This window comes from Anser cygnoides, chromosome 4, assembly GCF_040182565.1.
Source record: "Anser cygnoides isolate HZ-2024a breed goose chromosome 4, Taihu_goose_T2T_genome, whole genome shotgun sequence".
Lineage (NCBI taxonomy): Eukaryota > Metazoa > Chordata > Aves > Anseriformes > Anatidae > Anser > Anser cygnoides.
Genome location: NC_089876.1, coordinates 65,152,090 through 65,168,793, shown reverse-complemented (window position 1 = coordinate 65,168,793; position 16,704 = coordinate 65,152,090). Strand labels below are relative to the sequence as shown.

At 45.6% G+C, this 16,704-nt stretch overlaps 1 protein-coding gene across 3 annotated transcripts; it reads right to left on the bottom strand.

Moving 5' to 3' along the window:
• Positions 1 to 854: 854 nt before the first annotated feature.
• On the bottom strand, positions 855 to 14,565 carry LOC106043979 (UDP-glucuronosyltransferase 2A2). 3 transcript variants are annotated; one of them, XM_013193786.3, is made up of 7 exons: positions 13,806 to 14,565; positions 11,073 to 11,703; positions 5,811 to 5,959; positions 4,402 to 4,533; positions 3,920 to 4,007; positions 2,962 to 3,181; positions 855 to 2,296 (listed from the first exon to the last, which is right to left on the bottom strand). In XM_013193786.3, the coding sequence occupies exons 1-7, from the start codon at positions 14,538 to 14,540 to the stop codon at positions 2,020 to 2,022; spliced, it is 2,232 nt and encodes a 743-aa protein (XP_013049240.2). In that variant the 5' UTR covers positions 14,541 to 14,565; the 3' UTR covers positions 855 to 2,019. The 3 variants fall into 3 exon arrangements, with proteins under 3 accessions (XP_013049240.2, XP_066852916.1, XP_013049239.1); XM_066996815.1 differs by lacking the exon at positions 11,073 to 11,703 and adding an exon at positions 8,106 to 8,494 and having other exon boundaries at positions 14,191 to 14,565; XM_013193785.3 differs by lacking the exons at positions 11,073 to 11,703; positions 13,806 to 14,565 and adding an exon at positions 8,106 to 8,853.
• Positions 14,566 to 16,704: the final 2,139 nt, after the last annotated feature.

Genomic DNA, 16,704 nt, shown 5'->3' with positions numbered 1-16,704 from the left:
TATCTTCTATGTAACAAAGCCAAATTACAGCACATGCTTGGAAGTCCTCCAACTCCACAGCACTAAATTCTGCAGCTCTGTTTTAACAAACTGCAATATAGGATTTACCACAGTGTGGCAGTTGTGGAAACACTGTCTTAGAACTGACAGTATTTTGGGCTTTGCAGATTTTAGTCTACACAGCTATAGTAAACATGAGCAAAAACTCTGACCTCCATCATGGAAACATTTTCTTAATAGTACAAGAAGCTGAACATATGTTTAACTCCCTCAAAACTATTTGTTTTGCAGTGAGGATTAGATCAATGTGTCAAATTCAGTATGTTTTGACTCTTTAAAATTCAGGTTAGATAAGCTAAATTGCTCTCACTAAGTAGTTGAAAAGAAGCACTTCTTCAAAGTACAGAGCACTGTATTTCCCACGCCCTTTGTTAGTCCCAGTGTCTGCACAAAGTTAGGAGCCTTGCTGGCCTTACTGCAAAAGACCTGACATCCTCAGGCAATCTTCTGCTGGCAAAAGCTGGGTGATGAGGACTGTTATTGATGAAGTATGGTGGAGCTGAACCTAGGGACTGTACTGAACAATTGTAGTCAGTTTTGTGATATGGGGCCTGAATTCCGTGCTGTTCTGCATTCTGTTCACTGTTAGATGTTTCTGCATATCATCACGATCATAGGAGGAGTTTACTAGAATATGCTGGATTCTAAGTTACTACAAGAAACATTAATAAAAGCTGTATTGTTCTACCCACTCTAGTTTGGGAAACAATTCACTTGCATTTTTGTGAAGGTTTTTTATGAAGAGATTTTAGCGGAGCTGAAGCTGTTAACAAAAAAGCCAATGAAAAAGTTAATACCATGTAGGGAATTTTATTGTACGAATATAACATTTTCTCAGTCTATTTTGTTTTTGAACAAATATGCAGCATCCAGAATGCAACAAATGTCAGTTAAAATTGGGGCAGATTCTTAAGTACACTGGTACAGCAGTGGAGTAACCTCACCTTGAACAGGAGGCCTGAAGTATCATCAGTCTAATAGCCTTTCATCACTAAGGACTTATTAAATAATTTCAGGAGTGCAGCATTTAAGACTATTCTATCTGAGCCAAGAGCAGCATTGTTTTCCCACCAGTACTTCAGGCAAAGCAAGTGTTCCTAAGTGTTCCTGCACCGTTCCTATTTGTGATTTTAATTTGAAGTTCCACCTCTGAGGGTTTTCCTGAATTTATCAGTGAGTGTGGCTTAGAGGATCTTGGGGGGTTAAGATGACAGGTGGAAGTTATTTTCATGCTCCTGTTGTGTTGCAGAATGATGGCCTGTGCAGCAGGACCCTAAGCAAGTTGGATGGAAAAAAGATGGTTCTTGGAGAAAAGAAAGCCATTTCCGTGCTGTTTTTAGGACTTAAATATGTTCCTGTCTCCCCCTCAGCCACTGTCAGTGCATTTGTAAAAAGTGATGATAAAGCCTTCACCAGTCTCCTGCAGCTCCCAATTTTTTATGACCTTAGTTAACCATTCAGATGGGTGCTTTTTCGGGATCTCATGACCTTGGCTTCACTGTCCAATCTGGAAAGAGCTTTTCTGACAGGAGAGACATTTTGATTTTGATTTATGGATGATGTTATAGGGAAGGTCAGAGATAGACTAAGAAAACTAGTTTTAAGTTCAGAGACCACAAGACAACACGCAGGAGGGCTGTATTTATGAAGTGTACCAAATTGAATGTGACAAGTTAGAGTGGCGATTACCGTTTTAGGAATGCTGTGTGATAACTAACAGCATCCCAAGGGATTAAGCATTTATAATTCAATCTTATCGAGGCCAGAAGGAATTTACTGGCTAAGCAAGCAACTCTGCCCTGTAACTGCTTTTTAGCATGACCCAGTTCAATGAGGTGCTTTGTGATATGCCCAGCTTAAAGCATATCCTAATAATTTTATTTACTGAGGAATATGCATGAATGCCTTGCTGAGTCAGCAGCCTACAAGGAAGAAAGAGGGCTGACGGGAACAGCACAGCTATTCTTTCTTTCTTTTTGCAATTCTACCACGTTTCCTACAGCAAAATAGGCAGCACTTCACAAGAATGAAGACAGCAATGGCTGCACAGGTGAACAAGAATGCCAGAACATCCAGGCAGTGGTACTGGTACCAGGTGAGATGGTGAGCGGCTGGTCTCAAGTGCTTTGCTCCTTTGTGACGCATGACAAATTCAATCCAGAAGACAGCTCTGTCCAGAGGCTTAGTTGGCTGGTCGTGGTGTATCTTGGATAATCTTAAAGCATTTTCCTTGTAGCTGGAAAGAAAAAAGAAGAAACCAAGGAGATTTGTCACTGTTTCCTGAAACAACCCATTCCACAGCTGGCCCTGCTCTTGAGAAAGATAGAAAGCACTGCTTTCACTTTCATCAATGTGATTTAAAAATATATGAAACCAGCCCAGTTTACTCCTGTCTGCACAAAAGTTGACATGTAAACTATAATAGAAAAAGCCAATCTTTTGAATAGAAAAAGTATTCCAGTTACTCCGTTGAAAAAGCAACATGGAACTATTTGCACATCTGTTCAGATATTACATAGCTAGATTAACTAAGGATATTGGTGACTCGGGGGTAAGAGAAAGAACCGTGATGGCTCCAAACTGAGTACCTGTAACAACTGGCATTTTCACACAAAGCCTCTGAAGAACTTAACATTGAACAGCAGAGAGTCATCTCAGGAGCTGCTCTGAGCTTTCCAAGAGCTATCTTTCTCAAAGGGATCTTAAAATGTAATACAAAGAAAATAGTATTACTAAACTCTCCGTCTGGGAGATGCAAATTCTCAGTAAAGAGACAGTTTTCATCTGTAACCCAAGCACCAGCTATTCGGTGTTTTGGATTCCCACAAGAGACAGCAGAATTTCTCACATCAGCAGCCGAAGGTTTTAATAACCTCATCCTATAGTAAGAACAAAACTCACGAGGAATTGTTAATGACTGCATTCACTGCATCAACTAGGTCCTCTGTCTTCAGTGTGCCGAAATCCAGCTCAACTGCAGCTCCCTTTGCCCTCATGTGAGCAATGTTGTCATGTTGGTCAGCAAACATGGGAATCCCAACCAACGGGATCCCATGGTAGATAGCTTCATAGATCCCATTGGTGCCACCATGAGTAATGAAGGCTTTCGTCAAGGGATGGCCTGGAACAGGGAAGGAGAGATGCGTGTAGCAGCAGCAGACCGTGACCTCTGGGATATCAGAGCTGCCAACTACTTGGGCAGATGTGGTGCTAGAGAAGGGAACAGCCCTGCCCTCTGGATCAGCATCAACACCTGCACACTTAGCTTCCATACATTCATATTGAATGCAGTACATGAACCTTCACATTCACAACCCCGACTTTAGCCCTTCTGCTGTCATGCAGTTCTAGGTTTTAGTTTTTACATGGCCTCAGGTTCATAGCAGCCCCCTTCTGCAGCCTTTCTTCAATCATTTTGAAGAATGAGCCCAGGGAATGAACTGCAGAGGTGAAATGCAGCTCCAGAGTACAGAACTACTTTCTTACTGTCTTCCTCCTGCCTACAGGTGGTGCTTAGCCCTTCCAAACAAATGCCACTGGGCTCTCTAAGACAGACATTTGCTTAAGAGATCCGTCTGTATAGCTAAGCTCAAATTGCTGCCTTCTTGAGCTGCTGCTTCCTATTCCCTTTACAATCTGGCTGCATCTTCCATAGTTCTTGTATAGCCGCTCACCTTGAAGTCAAAAGCAGGCTAGGAAATTAAGGCTTCAAGAGCAAACCTCTGCTGCTTGAGGTACAAAACTAACTATAGCTGCAAGTGTAGTGTTTATTTTCCTCCCAAATAAGCCATTTTAGCAGAAGAACAAAGGAAACAGTTTTTCCAAGGGTGTAATGCATCCCAGATAGAATCAGTCTCACCAAGCAGGTCATTTTGGGGTATCCAGTCGTAAGTCCTGGTGTTGGAGCCCAGAGCTTCTGGTTTCTTTCCTTTGTACCTCCAAAGGACCTTGAACAAAGGAATACTAAGATAAACACAGTGCCTGTGGCATGCCCTTCTGTATTATTACATGTAATGTAGGACCTTATCTTAAACCCACATCCCTTTCCCCCGTGATTCAAATAGCTTTGGCTCCAATTATGGGCTTTCCACACAGAGGGATTTTTATATTTTTGCCTATGAACACACCTCCGTGCCATTTGGTTTGGGGGCAGGGAGGGGAGAGAAACACCTGAATGCTATGTGAGGCAACTCAGCCATCTGCCTTTTTGCAGAGCCTAGCTTCTTGGCCATGGCATATCCAGCAGAGATGCAGATAGAAATCAAGCATAAAAGGCTTGCTGAAGGGAATAAAAGTGACAAAAAACAAGGCAGATTGCTTTATACTTGAAAGTAAATTCACCTTTTGTGGAAGCTGGCTGAGCGCTCTGGCAATCACATTACTTTTTTCATCAGTCAGGTTGTAGACCATTGATCCGAGAGAAAATACCACAATGCCATGTTCTCCTGAGCTCTGAACAAATTCTTCCATTTCCTAGGAGGCAGAAAGCACGATAATAGTGATTTCACAATGCAGATTACGCAGATTATGTGAACAGAGAGCATAATTTAGTTTATTGAGGTGATATCTAATCGTGGCATATGAGTACCTCTGTTGACAGAAGGCTGTTACAAAGATATACCTGGCCATGTGCAAAACAGGCACCTTCTCCCGAAGAAGGATTGGGACAAGCATTGAGACAGGTAACAGAAGCTTTGTCTCTGAAAGCAAGTCAAGCAGTTTCAGGACACATTTCTTTCAGAGCATGACCAGCAGGAATGGATCCAGGTACTGGAGTTAGAAGGCCATACCCTGTGACACCCTCCCTAGCATAGTTTGTCATGGTTCTCAATTTTGCTGGAATAGGTCCTATGCATTTCACAGCTCTGCAGCAAGAGACATTGCTGGAAACTGTTAGGTTGTTGCAGCATCATGATCAGAGATTTGTCAAGACATTGCAGTCACTTTGTTAGCCAGTTCTGTATTTCCTCCAGTACAGCATGTATTGCTAACCAGATTTTACATGTCAGACCAACAGATCTTCCTGTTCATTCTTTTAGATGGTGTCGTATGAAATGGAGCATCCTAAAGGGAATGGCTATCCCTCTCCCTCAACTCAACCCTTGTAGCAGGGGTTGAGTTAAGAAGAGTTACATTTTTTTTTTTTCAGTAGACAACTTAAACTGAAAAATACCCTGCCTCCTGTAAGGTTCCTGCAGGGGTGATACTTTAGACCAGAGCATGTCATGTTATCATCATCAGTTTGAAATTCCACTTGAATATTGCCAGTCACAGCAGAACATAGACTGGGGAAGCAGAATATTTTACTCCCTTTATGACGTCTTAAACTAAGCACTAATAGAGAAGCGTTCAGCACTATTCTCTTTCTGCAAGTCTTGCCTCCATTTTATCTAACAAATTAGTCCAGTCACAGTACCTTGCTGCATTAGATATTTGAGTGTTTTCATGGGCTGGAGGTCTGTGTCTTAGAATTAAATCTTACACTCTGAGGTAGTATGTATTTCTCCTAAAACAAACACCTGTATTTGCTCCTGGTGACCTCAGCTATCATTTTTTCAGATAGCAAGCTGTAATCCCAGCCTTCAGTGTATACAAGTCTGGGCAGATTGCTCAATAGCTCTGTGCTCCCCACCAGCAGCAAAGCATCTTCTTTAAGAAGGAGTTTTCTCATGACATGGCTTACATGGCTGTTCAGGGAGGGAAACTGCTTGTGCGGATAACCAACCAGTGGCAGAACCAAGTCCGAATACCTTTGGCAACGGCTTTGCAGGCTGGCAATGAAGTCCTCCAACGAACTCAAAGTTGGGCAGGAAAGGGCGTGGAAATTCAAAATCCCAGTACGTTCTGATTAACCATATCTCTGCTTTCCCCATCGTCTCACACAGAGTTGTGGGCCTTCCTGCGGACAAGGTACAAGGCATTTAGCACAATTACAGGTATAATCTTGTTTGCAGTAGATTACAAAATAGGAGCTTTACCTTTGTCTTTTGGCACTCCCAGTCAGTGTATTCTGTCAAACTGAGCATGAAATGAAAACTTGGACAAATCTAGACCTTGCCCCATCCCTGTTCAGCCTTGGCAGGTTGCTGCAACCAAGGCAATAGTATCTTTACAACAACTTTGAACGTTCAGAATAACTTTAGAGCAGTACATGAGTAAGTTGGGAAGCATTTAGTTTCTGTGCATTTCTTGTATTTATGGAAGATTTTATTACCCATGCTTGCAATAAAAACCCACTTTGGGGAAGAGAACAATCATACAGAACTTAACATCCAAACAGAATTAAATGAATCACTAAGTGATGATCACAAATCAGGGAAGAAGAGAGTTTTTAACTGAGTTCTGTTGCATTTTTCAAATGGTGACTCAGACGGTGGCTACTCAGACTACAGTGCAAAACAGGTACAGCCTTGGGGACTGGGTAAGCTGCTGCTGAAAAATAATTGGAAAATTTTACCAAAACTAAAGGTTCTCTGAATGCAATTCTATGCAAAATCCAATGTCCCTAGAAACCCATTTGTAGAAAAAAAAAAAAAAGATTAATGGGAAAAACTCTTTTATAGCTTCCCATTTGGAAAAATACATATTCTTACACACATATTGAAAGTTGTCTTCAGTATTTTCCCCACAAAGTGGAACTGAGGTGTAAGAGGGTTAAAAGTGTTAATAAGTGATTTTCCAAAGTGAGCTCAATGCAAACAGGATCCAAGCAAAATAAGCAGGAAGATGAAAGTGGGGCACTTTATACTACTTGATCAGCATTACAAATAAAGTTTTGTTTTGTTTGTTTTGTTTTGTTTCTAAAGTGGAGGGTAATGACTCAGTTATAAAATTACTGGAGTGAAAATTAAAACTAGAGTGATACAAAGGTGTTGCTCTTTAAGTTGTATTCTGAAGTTGTTAAGTCTTACGTGGTAGAAAAGTTCAATCCAGGGAGAAGGGACTAGTTTGGAAGGCAGAGAGGTGTTCTTGGGAAACAGAGAAGAGATCGGAGGTCAGCAGAGTAGTGCCCTTGTGCTTGCTGTTCAGTTGTTATCTGTATGAACACAGATGTTCTGTACAAGGTTCAAAGTCCATTGAACTAAAAGGTCTCTTTAACAGACTTTGAATCAAGCATGAGCTGTACTAGGCTGGAACAAAAGTTTCAGGTATGTTGTTTGAGGAAACTATATTTCAAACTCTGGATGATGGAAGAAAGGGAAAGGTGAAAATACTTAACATTTATTCTTGGGAAGGGTGAACTCACACTTAGCATCCCATACCAAGCAGGGCTGCCAGTTACTTCCAGGTGATGCATGCAATGCAACATGAATGAAGGGTGCGTTGTGCTTCTCAGTTGTCCAAAGACAGTCAGTGTGCCTGTCCTCAAAATTAAGAAACAACAATTGTCCTCTAAATTCCTCTATAGGCACTAAAATGGGCATGCAGCTCACCAGAAGAGCTGACTGGGAGCATCATCACTGACAAAAATTGCGACTACATGCTATAAAGATCCTTAAGTGAAACTGTAGCAGAACCGCACTTGTATCTGTTAGGCTATATCAGCCCTAAAAGGTAAAGCACAATCTCTGTGCAACCTAAACAGAATTGTCATCTCTGCTGGACTCTGTTAAGAAATCAGGGTAATTTTACACCACTGCACATGGAAGCTGCTACAATGAATTATTAAATTTTGCATGAAAATATTCTGCTTAACATGTAGAAAAGAATAAAAGAAATCAGAGATCTGTTCTACAGCAAATGAATGCAGTTGTGAATGAGGACTGAAGTACAGAACCAGAATGGGCTGGTGGCTGTGACAGAGCAGGGACTAGTGTCTTCTTTTGCAGTGATCCAGGGCCTCCTTCAGAGACCTTCCCCTTTCTCCTGTCAGAGCTGGAAGGAGCTCAGCATGATCCCCTCTAACATGGGACTACATCTTCAAGGAGATCATCAGCATAATTGTGAGACATCTGGAGAAAGTATTTTGATACTGTAGTACTAAGCTCTCAAAGCATTCAAAAGGCACAATCTATGCAAGAGAGACTGCTCAGCGGCTGCCTTACCTAAGACATTACTGTAGTACCCATCCCATTCATCTTGCCAAAACTTGAAGAAAAATAAATCCGTGTAAAGATAAAAGAGGAAGTTCCGCAGTCTCTCCACAAAGGACATCTGGTCCGTCATCCCCACTGTGCTAGCAGGCACATAAGAAGGTGGGGATGGGAGCCCACCACACAGCCTCTCTGCCACGTTCCCGTCAGAGAAGCGGAAGGTGTAGACAAAAGGGATTTCCAGTATTTGTGCTACAAGCTCCCCACCTACAGATAGAGGGTCAGCGATCAGAACATCAAACTTGGCCTGCTGCAGCTTTGCAATCAGCTGAGGGTTCGTCACCAAAGTGTCACAGGTCTGCTTTGACATGTCAGAAAAGGAGCCTATGAGCTCTATCATCCTCCACATGACCTCCCAGGGGAACAGATTAGGAAGCTCATTCATCCAGAGATTGAGGAAGTCCTCCATGACAGCATTCAGGTTCTCCTGGGAAAAGGGCACTTGCAGGACCTCAAAAGTGAAAGGTGAAGAGGTGTCTTCGTAGTTGATGAGCAGATTGCTTGATGGTACCAGCACAGTCACTTCATGACCCCGGAGAACGAGCTCTTCCAGCAGCACTTTGATGTTGATCCAGTGACTTGCATCGGTGGGCCAGACCACCACCTTCCCACAAAAGCCAGCACTCCAGCAGCATGTGTAGGCCCCGAGCAGCCAGAGGAACCTTTGTCCCATCATCTCAGCAGTCCATGCACAACTCCAGTCTGACCAGGCTGGAAGCAGCTCACTGCTCAGAGTGCAAACAACTTCAGAGACAGCCAATGAAAGTAAGATCCGCTTGGCGCCAGCCTTGGCAAGAGGGCATGTCAGAACACCAAACACTCACGGGAGGGCCAGGCAAGCAAAAAATCCCGTTCTGGAGTCTCCTCCAGAGCTGCAGCTGATCTCTGGAAGTGAAGGCAATTCCTGTTTCTGCTCACCACAGAGTGCAATCTGCAGCATGTGAGGACCAGAAATCCTTGCCCTGCTGCCAGATCTTCAAAGTGAAGCTATACATTTCTATGCCCAGCAGGAGTTTGGGCTAGAGAGAGCACATGAGCAGCCCAAGGGACCTTTTTGTCAGCAAAAGGATTAACCCAGTCTTTTCTCCTGACTACAGTCAGATTTGCTTCTTTGCCCTGTAGGAGTCGACCTACCTATAAGGCCAGTTACAGTTTTAATCTCCTGATTTATTAGGTGCAGACACAACATCCTGCAGTGATTCACAACTAGCCCACACAAGAGTGCTCTCATCCTGTCTACTCTGTTACCAGATGTTCTGGGCACACTGCTGGAAGGGCACGGTCCTGGCAGAGGTCATCCCAGCATCAAGATCATCCCAGGGAAGAAACAGGAGTAGGTGAAGAGCTCGGGTTTTGCTTACCACCTCCTGTCCCCTCCCTGCCCAGGGCAGTTCTACACAAGAGGCCTGACTTCCCCTCCTGAAGGTAATCCCATGGAGCAATCAGAGATGCTTGATGCAGCAGATGTGTTCTGGGAGGAGAACAGGCAGCTGCTCTTTCCTGAGCAGAAGGAGAATGAGGCTCAGGCTGAGTCTAAGCAGGGCCTGAGCACACGTCCAGGAGCTCAGCACCACCACATGGGACCCTCACTGGTCAGAGGATGGAGCAGGAGGCTTTCATCATGTCTCAGCCTCACCCCTCGAGAAAGGCTTCAGACAGGAAAAGCCTTTAGACAGAAAAGCAGCTAAAGTCATTGTAAGGACACAGGAAAAGCTTTTCCAAGGAGGTGGTGGTGGTGCACACGTGCACTGCACAAGCTGCAGATATTGTGCAGATATTGCCACGTTGGAGTGCTTGGCCCTTTCTTTCACACCGCCTTCACCACTATATACTGCCCAGACCAAAGCAGGTTGCAGTCGGAGGGGAGAACAGGTGGGTTAGCACAGGCTTTGTATATGTAACCTTAAATGCTAAAGCACACATTTTATGACTAGTAGAAAACCCAACAAATTACACAATTACACAAGCAGCCTGAAGCTGACATAGCACTGGCTCAAAGCACACACCGCTGCCAGCACAAGGCTTTCTACCCTCTGCCAAACACGATAAGTAGCACACGTAAATATGCAGCTAAGTACTGCAGTAGTAGGACTTGCTGCCAACTTAGCTTTCTCAACAAAGCCATGCACTACTACAGATCTGAAAAATAAATAAAAACATGTAAGTCCTCACATTGGAATAATAATAGCCCTTTAATTCCTCTCCCTTCACCACACGCACACACAAATTGTCCTATTTCCTTCTAATCATAACAATAACTTATTAAAACTTCAAAATTAATTCTGCAATTGATATTAATTAAACAAGCAAACAAGCCCAACTATCTTCTACTACTTCTTTTAGACACCTTCAGAAAAGCCAAGGACCTTTTCTCCTTGCTGCTGGGGGCCTTTCATCACTGCAAATTGAGACTCGGTGCACTTTTCCTAGCCAGCAGGGCTAGCTGCTCTCCCAGACTTTTTACAGTCCTGGGGAAGCTGCTTTCTCTCATACTGAGGAGAGCTAAGGATGTGAGAATGGTATTAGGGAAAAAAAATGTAATGTTAGATAGCCTTCTATAGCTTTATAATTTTCTTCAGAAGTTCATCAGTTGAATTTAGTAGGCATGCAATGTTATTTTGCTCTTCTTTGTGTCTGTTGTATTTGATGTATGATTGACTGACCCGTTTCTATTTCAAGTGGTGTTAGCACTGGTTTGCCCATCTTAAAAGTACCAATATTGTTTGAGCTGTAGCAGCATAGCTAGAAGCAGGCAAGGTTTGTACTTGCCTGGGTTGTTAGCTGTGACATGGAAGATTTCGGAGGAAGGAAAGGAATTCAGGACTGCCTTGGTCCTGGCTGGTACCTTGTACTAAGGCTCTGGGTTTGTAGCCCTATGTGTATGGCAGGTGTAATCTCTATAAGTAAGAGCAGCCTTACCTAAAACATCACTGTAGTATTGATCCCAGGTTCCCCAGAAAAGGTAGTGATACATGAAATCCTGCAGAGCATAGGAGCCGATGTTTTTTAGCCTCTCCATGAAGGACATCTTGTCTGTTAGGCGGCTTAGGATGGCTGGCACATAGGAAGGAGGTGCTGGGAGCCCTCCGCAGAGTCTCTCCACCGTATTGCCTATGGAGAACCGGATGGTGTACACAAAAGGGATACCCAGCATCTCTGCAAAGAGCTCCCCGCTGGGCACCAGTGGATCTGCAACGAGAACATCGAAGGCAGATGCCCTCAGCCTTTCCATCAGCACCTTGTTCCTCAGGACTCCATCGCAGATGGTTTTGGTTACAATCTCTAGCTTGCGCAGCAGTTGAACTATCTTGTAAACGCTTTCCCAGACAGGTAACTCTCTCTCCTCGTAAAACCAAAAATAGAAAGATTCGTCCATTATGGCAGCCATCTCCTTTTTGCTGATTGGCACCTCGACCACCTCAAAGTGGAAGGGTGAGTGCTGGGTGGCGTTGAGGATGAGGAAGCATGAAGGCAGCAGCACGGTCACCTCGTGGCCCCGGGCCACGAGCTCCTTGAGGATGTACTCCACGTTGAGCCAGTGGCTGTTGTCAACCGGCCAGACCAGCACCTTCCCACCAGACCCTGAGCCCAGCACAGCCAGCAGCCACAGCACGGCCACCTCCTTGCCAGCCATGGTCTGCCTTGCTTCGCAGTGCCCCCGTGGCCTTCCTTCACTGGGAGCAGCAGGGCAAGCCAAGGCAGGCTGGGCTGGGCCTGCATGACACTGCCTTGCTCTGCTGGCAAGGGACCAAGGTAGCTGGTGCAAAATCCCGTCCTGGATAACACGTGTTTTCCTGAGGAAAAGGTGACTGGGACCATCTGGCACCATCTGGTGGTCAGTGGCTCGCTGAAACTGGGAGACGTTTCCTCTGGAGCAGTGCAGAGAGCTGTGAGCCTGGGGGACTCCGCCCTGTGCGGGTCACATCCTGCTAGCTGTCCTGCCCGTCGTGCGTGCCTAACTACAGTCTGCTGGTTTGGGTACAAGAGGTGACTGCCGTTTCTCTGGCAGCTGAAAGTGCAGATGGACACGCTGCAGAGATGTTCACCCACAAAAAGGTGCAGGCACCATTTTGCTTCATAAAGCCACTAAGCATCTGTTTACATTGCATTCAACATGGAAATCTGGGTCTCGAAGCGGATGAAGCGACGTGGGAAAGCGAGCGACTCCAGTGTCAGAATAAAGCTGTCCTGTCCTCACGTGAACTTGCCTTACCCAGAGCCAGCCCAGAGGGAGGCCAGAGCTGGGAGGTGATGGCATGAGTTGCCCTGCCTGACACTAGGTGCCAATAATGCACCGTACGTGGAACCAGAAACTATGCTAAATCGCTTTAGCTATCGCCATGCTCCTGATTTGCAGGTAAGGAATGATGTGAGCCCTCTGCTGTGCCAGAACTGAGTCGCTGGGCTCCTGCCTAGCTCTGTTGCTCACAGTTTTCCTAATCATGCTGTTGTGCGAAGCTTTTGCTGTGGCTCCCGTGCTGTCCAGAGCGTCATTTCCAGCATGAAAGCAAAGGTGGTGGTAGGGGTCGGGCCATGAGAAGCTAAGCTGGGGCCCCTACGCTATGGCCCGTGTGCTGTGCACATGACAAGAGCTTGGTGTCCTTGCCAAGTCCTGCAGTGTGCAGGCAGTTGCAAGCAACTGCATCCCATGAGACTCGGAAGTGCCTCATTTCAGGGGGTGGGTGTGAGCTTAGTAAACAAGTCATGTTGACTGCATTTAATTAACATTTACTTACCTAAATACATTTTTTGATGTATTTGCTCAAAACAGTCCGGAACAAAAGCCTGAGGAGGAAGACCTGTTGCTTTCACTGTTTGCTTGTGGGTGGAGCGTGTTGCACAAAACAGTCTTTATTTAGAGAGGGTTGGTTTTAATTACCTGTGATGTAAACGAAGTCTCTATTACAAAGCCACAGTGCACCTCGAAGTCTCTATTACAAAGCCACAGTGCACCTCGGTGTTGCTACTAAGGGTCAAGGTTGCGTGTAACTCAGCAGTCATCCCCCTGTCCCCGCCTTGTGATGCTCTGCATTAGGAAAGCAGCTCTGGTGCTGTCTGCTTTCTGTGCAAGCATTCATTGAGGGGGAGATGTACAAGCTGAGCTCTCAGCAAGGTAAGCTCAGCTTGTACATCCACAGTCCATGGTGTGAAAGTTGTTTCAGCCTCTGCATTAGAACCAAGTACAGCAAATCCAGCAGCTGGGATGCCTGCTGATCCCTGTCTCCATACAGTGGCATGCCTGCACAGCACCCTGTCAGGGGTGGGTGCAATTGATGGATTCATACCCGGGGTGGGTAGGTTGGTGACTAATGGCTTAAGACTGTAAGTGTTGCCCTGCTAGCAGGATCCCCAGGGAAATGTGCCTCCTCCTTTGTAAATGCATTTATTCTTTTGGTTTCTGCAATCCCTCTGACCTACAGTTCCAGATTGACGTATTGGCTGCCTGTAAAAGGTCCCGGTTTTGCCTGGCTTGGGCTGCCTGGCTCCTTCACTGGCAGCTTGCTCCTTTTCCCACATAAGGACGTAACAAATTTTTTTTTTTGCTGGCTGTGCTGGCTGACACCCTCCAGACCTTGCCTTTGCCTCCTGCTCTGCAGCTCATAACATGGGAGGCTGTGTAACGAATGAGAAGCAAGGTAGCAAAGGCTTACCTAAGATCTTGCTGTAGTAGACGTCCCATTCTCCCCAGTAGCTCTGGAAAACATAGTCCTGCAAGTGATAAGACACGATATTTTTTATTCTCTCGCTGAAGGACATGCGGTCAGTGAGCTCAGACAGGGCTGCGGGTGTGTAGGACGGCGGGGCTGGGATCTTGCCGCAGTGCCTCTCCACGGTGGAAGCTGGGGAGAAGCGCAGCGAGTACACGAAGGGGACCGCCAGCTTGAGAGCCACAAGGTCCCCGCAAAGGGTCACTGGGTCTGAGAGCAGCAGGTCATAGCCAGACCCCCGCAGGTGGGCCATCAGCTCCTGGTTGGTCAGCACCGCATCGCACATCTGCCTGTTGAGCTGGTGCCAGCTTTTGGACAGTTTTCCCAGCTCCTTGTAAAACTGCCAGAAGGTCAGGGTTGTTGGCCTGTTGTTCAGCCACAGTGCCACGATCTCCTCGATCAGGTTCTCTATGGTGTCTTTCTTGAAGGGCACGTTAAAGACCTCAAACTTCTCTGTGGCCTCAGCCTTGGGTTGAATGAAGAGGGAGGCGTTGGACACCAGGACGGTGACGCTGTGCCCACGACGGATGAGCTCCCGTATGACTGTCTGCACGTTTAACCAGTGGCTGCCTTCCGTTGGCCAGACCAGCACGTTCCCACAGCAGACAGGCCCTACAAGAGCAACCTGGAAAACAAGCAGCTGGAGGCACTTCGTGGAGCTACTGGCTTTTGCGGCCATGGCAGGATTAAGGGCTAGATATCCTGTGAGTTCTGCCTTCCAGCTGGGAGCACTCCACCTCTGCGCCGTGGCAATTTGCTAGCACCCTTAGCAAAGGCGAGAGTCCCCTGCTGTGCGAGTGGGGCCTTTCGGCCTGTGTGTGGTCTGTGGACTGAAAAGACAGGAAAGGATTCTTGGTGATTCGCTTTTCCCTTCCTGCCTCCTACCTTGCTAGCTTCCCCCCGTGGGGACTCCTTTCCCTAGGTAGGGGTGGCAGCAGTCCCAGCTGCTGTCGGAGGTCCATGCTACCCTCAGGCCAGCCCATTTGCGTAAGAATTTCATCCTTTATTTATAGTACCTTTGTAGTTCCTCCCTGAGGTGCAAAATCCTTACCATGGAAAGGAAAGCAAATAACAAGGGGTCTCCTGCAGCTATATTGGTGCCGTATCAGTCAGTAAATGCTGGAAGATGTACTAGTTACTACTAGAGAGTAAGTGGCATCACTGCCAACATTGGAGAAATGCTGAGGTTTGCTGGAGAATGTATAGCCACTTCTCACTTGAGAAGATCTGTTTTCAGTTGCAACAGCCATGGTGTCTGTATACCGTCATGTTTCTACTTTTTATGGTACAAATATTCATCTGTACCTAAAGATAATTATTACTTTTCTTTTTTCTTTTTTTTTTTTTTTTTTCCCAGAAGAAGCATGGGGCTTTGCCAAAACAACAGGCAGCAGCGCTGCAGGAACTGCTTGCCTGAAGGTTTGGCCAGACCTGTGACAGGACTGGCAGGAACAAGCAATGTTGCAGACATCATTAACCACCTCCTTAAGTAATGTCCCTCCTTAAGTAATACAAGTTATTGCAGCTCTAGTGCGGGGAGGTTGTTGCTGCTGTCTGGGGCACATCAGCACCAATATGGTCATGTTGTAGGCTTGGCTCAGGTGTCTAACTATGGCTCTGTGTTCCTTCTGGCCCCTAGAAGTTCTTCTCAGTGTGATACCCACATCTTCTGGGCTGGCTCTCCCTTGGAAATGTAAGCACTATGTCCTGAAAGGAGCTCTTAACCACCAGGAATCAAAATGAGAACTAAAACCCGGGCAGAAAATGGTTTGCTCAATCCAATGCAATTCGGGGGGAGTGAATAACATGCAGCAAAAATCTCTTACCTAGCAGAGACTTCTGTGGTAGAAGAACATCTTTCTCTGGATCATACGGTGTAATTTGGTGTGCCAGTCCGCTTCTGTGAGTTGTTGCTCACCTGCTCTGTGCCTGAGCAGCTCTGGCAAGGGTTGGCATCAGGCAGAAGGAGCTTAAATAAGTTCCACCTGAACAGGGATTTTCAATAGGAGGAAGTAATACAATATGGGATGATCACAAGGGGGCATGTCTTCTGGGATTATTCATTTCTTTGTTATGCCCCAGTAATTTAATAGCCGGGATGGTCTTCCCCATGCTAGGGAATATCATGATGTTGCTACAGAGCCAGATTCTCAGAAGGATTTGCATCCTGTAGCTAAGAGATACGATGTCTGATGGCTAAAAACATCTTTTGCTTCCTTTAAGGTCCTAGCTGGCACAAGAAAATTAGTTGTTAAATAATAGACTTGTTTACAAACTGCCCACAGGAACAAAGAGCATCCTGTGCTTTGTTTACAAAGCATTTCAAGAGTTGTATGTTACCCTTGCTGGTAAATGCTGTGTGTGTGGCTGTTGGTTCTGCAAATCAAGGCAAGTGTTTACTGACTTGAAACTATAGGAATCTGAAGATACAGCTCCAAGTTTTTTAATTTTTGTCCGTAATATTCAACCTGACTTTCTAACCCATCAGTTTGGAACAATTACACCAGCATGTTGTTATGGTAATTGGCCTAGCCTCCGATAGTTTCACCATGATCACAGAATCATAGGATGGTTTGGGCTGGGAGGGACCATCCAGTTCCACCCCCCTGCCACAGGCAGGGACACCTCCCACCAGAACAGGTTGCCCAAAGTCCCATCCAGCCTGGCCTTGGGCACCTCCAAGGATGGGGCATCCACAGCTTCTCTGGGCAGCCTGTGCCGGTATCTCACCACCATCTGAGTGAAAAATTTATTCCTTCTATAAAATTTAAACCTACCTTCTTTTAGTTTAAAACTTATTCCTTGTCCTATCACTACATGACCTAGTAAAAAGCCTCTCCTTC

Coding starts and splice junctions, on each gene's coding strand:
- LOC106043979 (XM_013193786.3), bottom strand. CDS start 14,540: ATGGCCGCAAAAGCCAGTAGCTCCACGAAGTGCCTCCAGCTGCTTGTT. Junction 3,182..3,919: donor ACCCCAAAATGACCTGCTTG/GTGAGACTGATT, acceptor TCCCTGTTCCAG/GCCATCCCTTGACGAAAGCC. Junction 2,297..2,961: donor GCAGTCATTAACAATTCCTC/GTGAGTTTTGTT, acceptor TTTTCTTTCCAG/CTACAAGGAAAATGCTTTAA.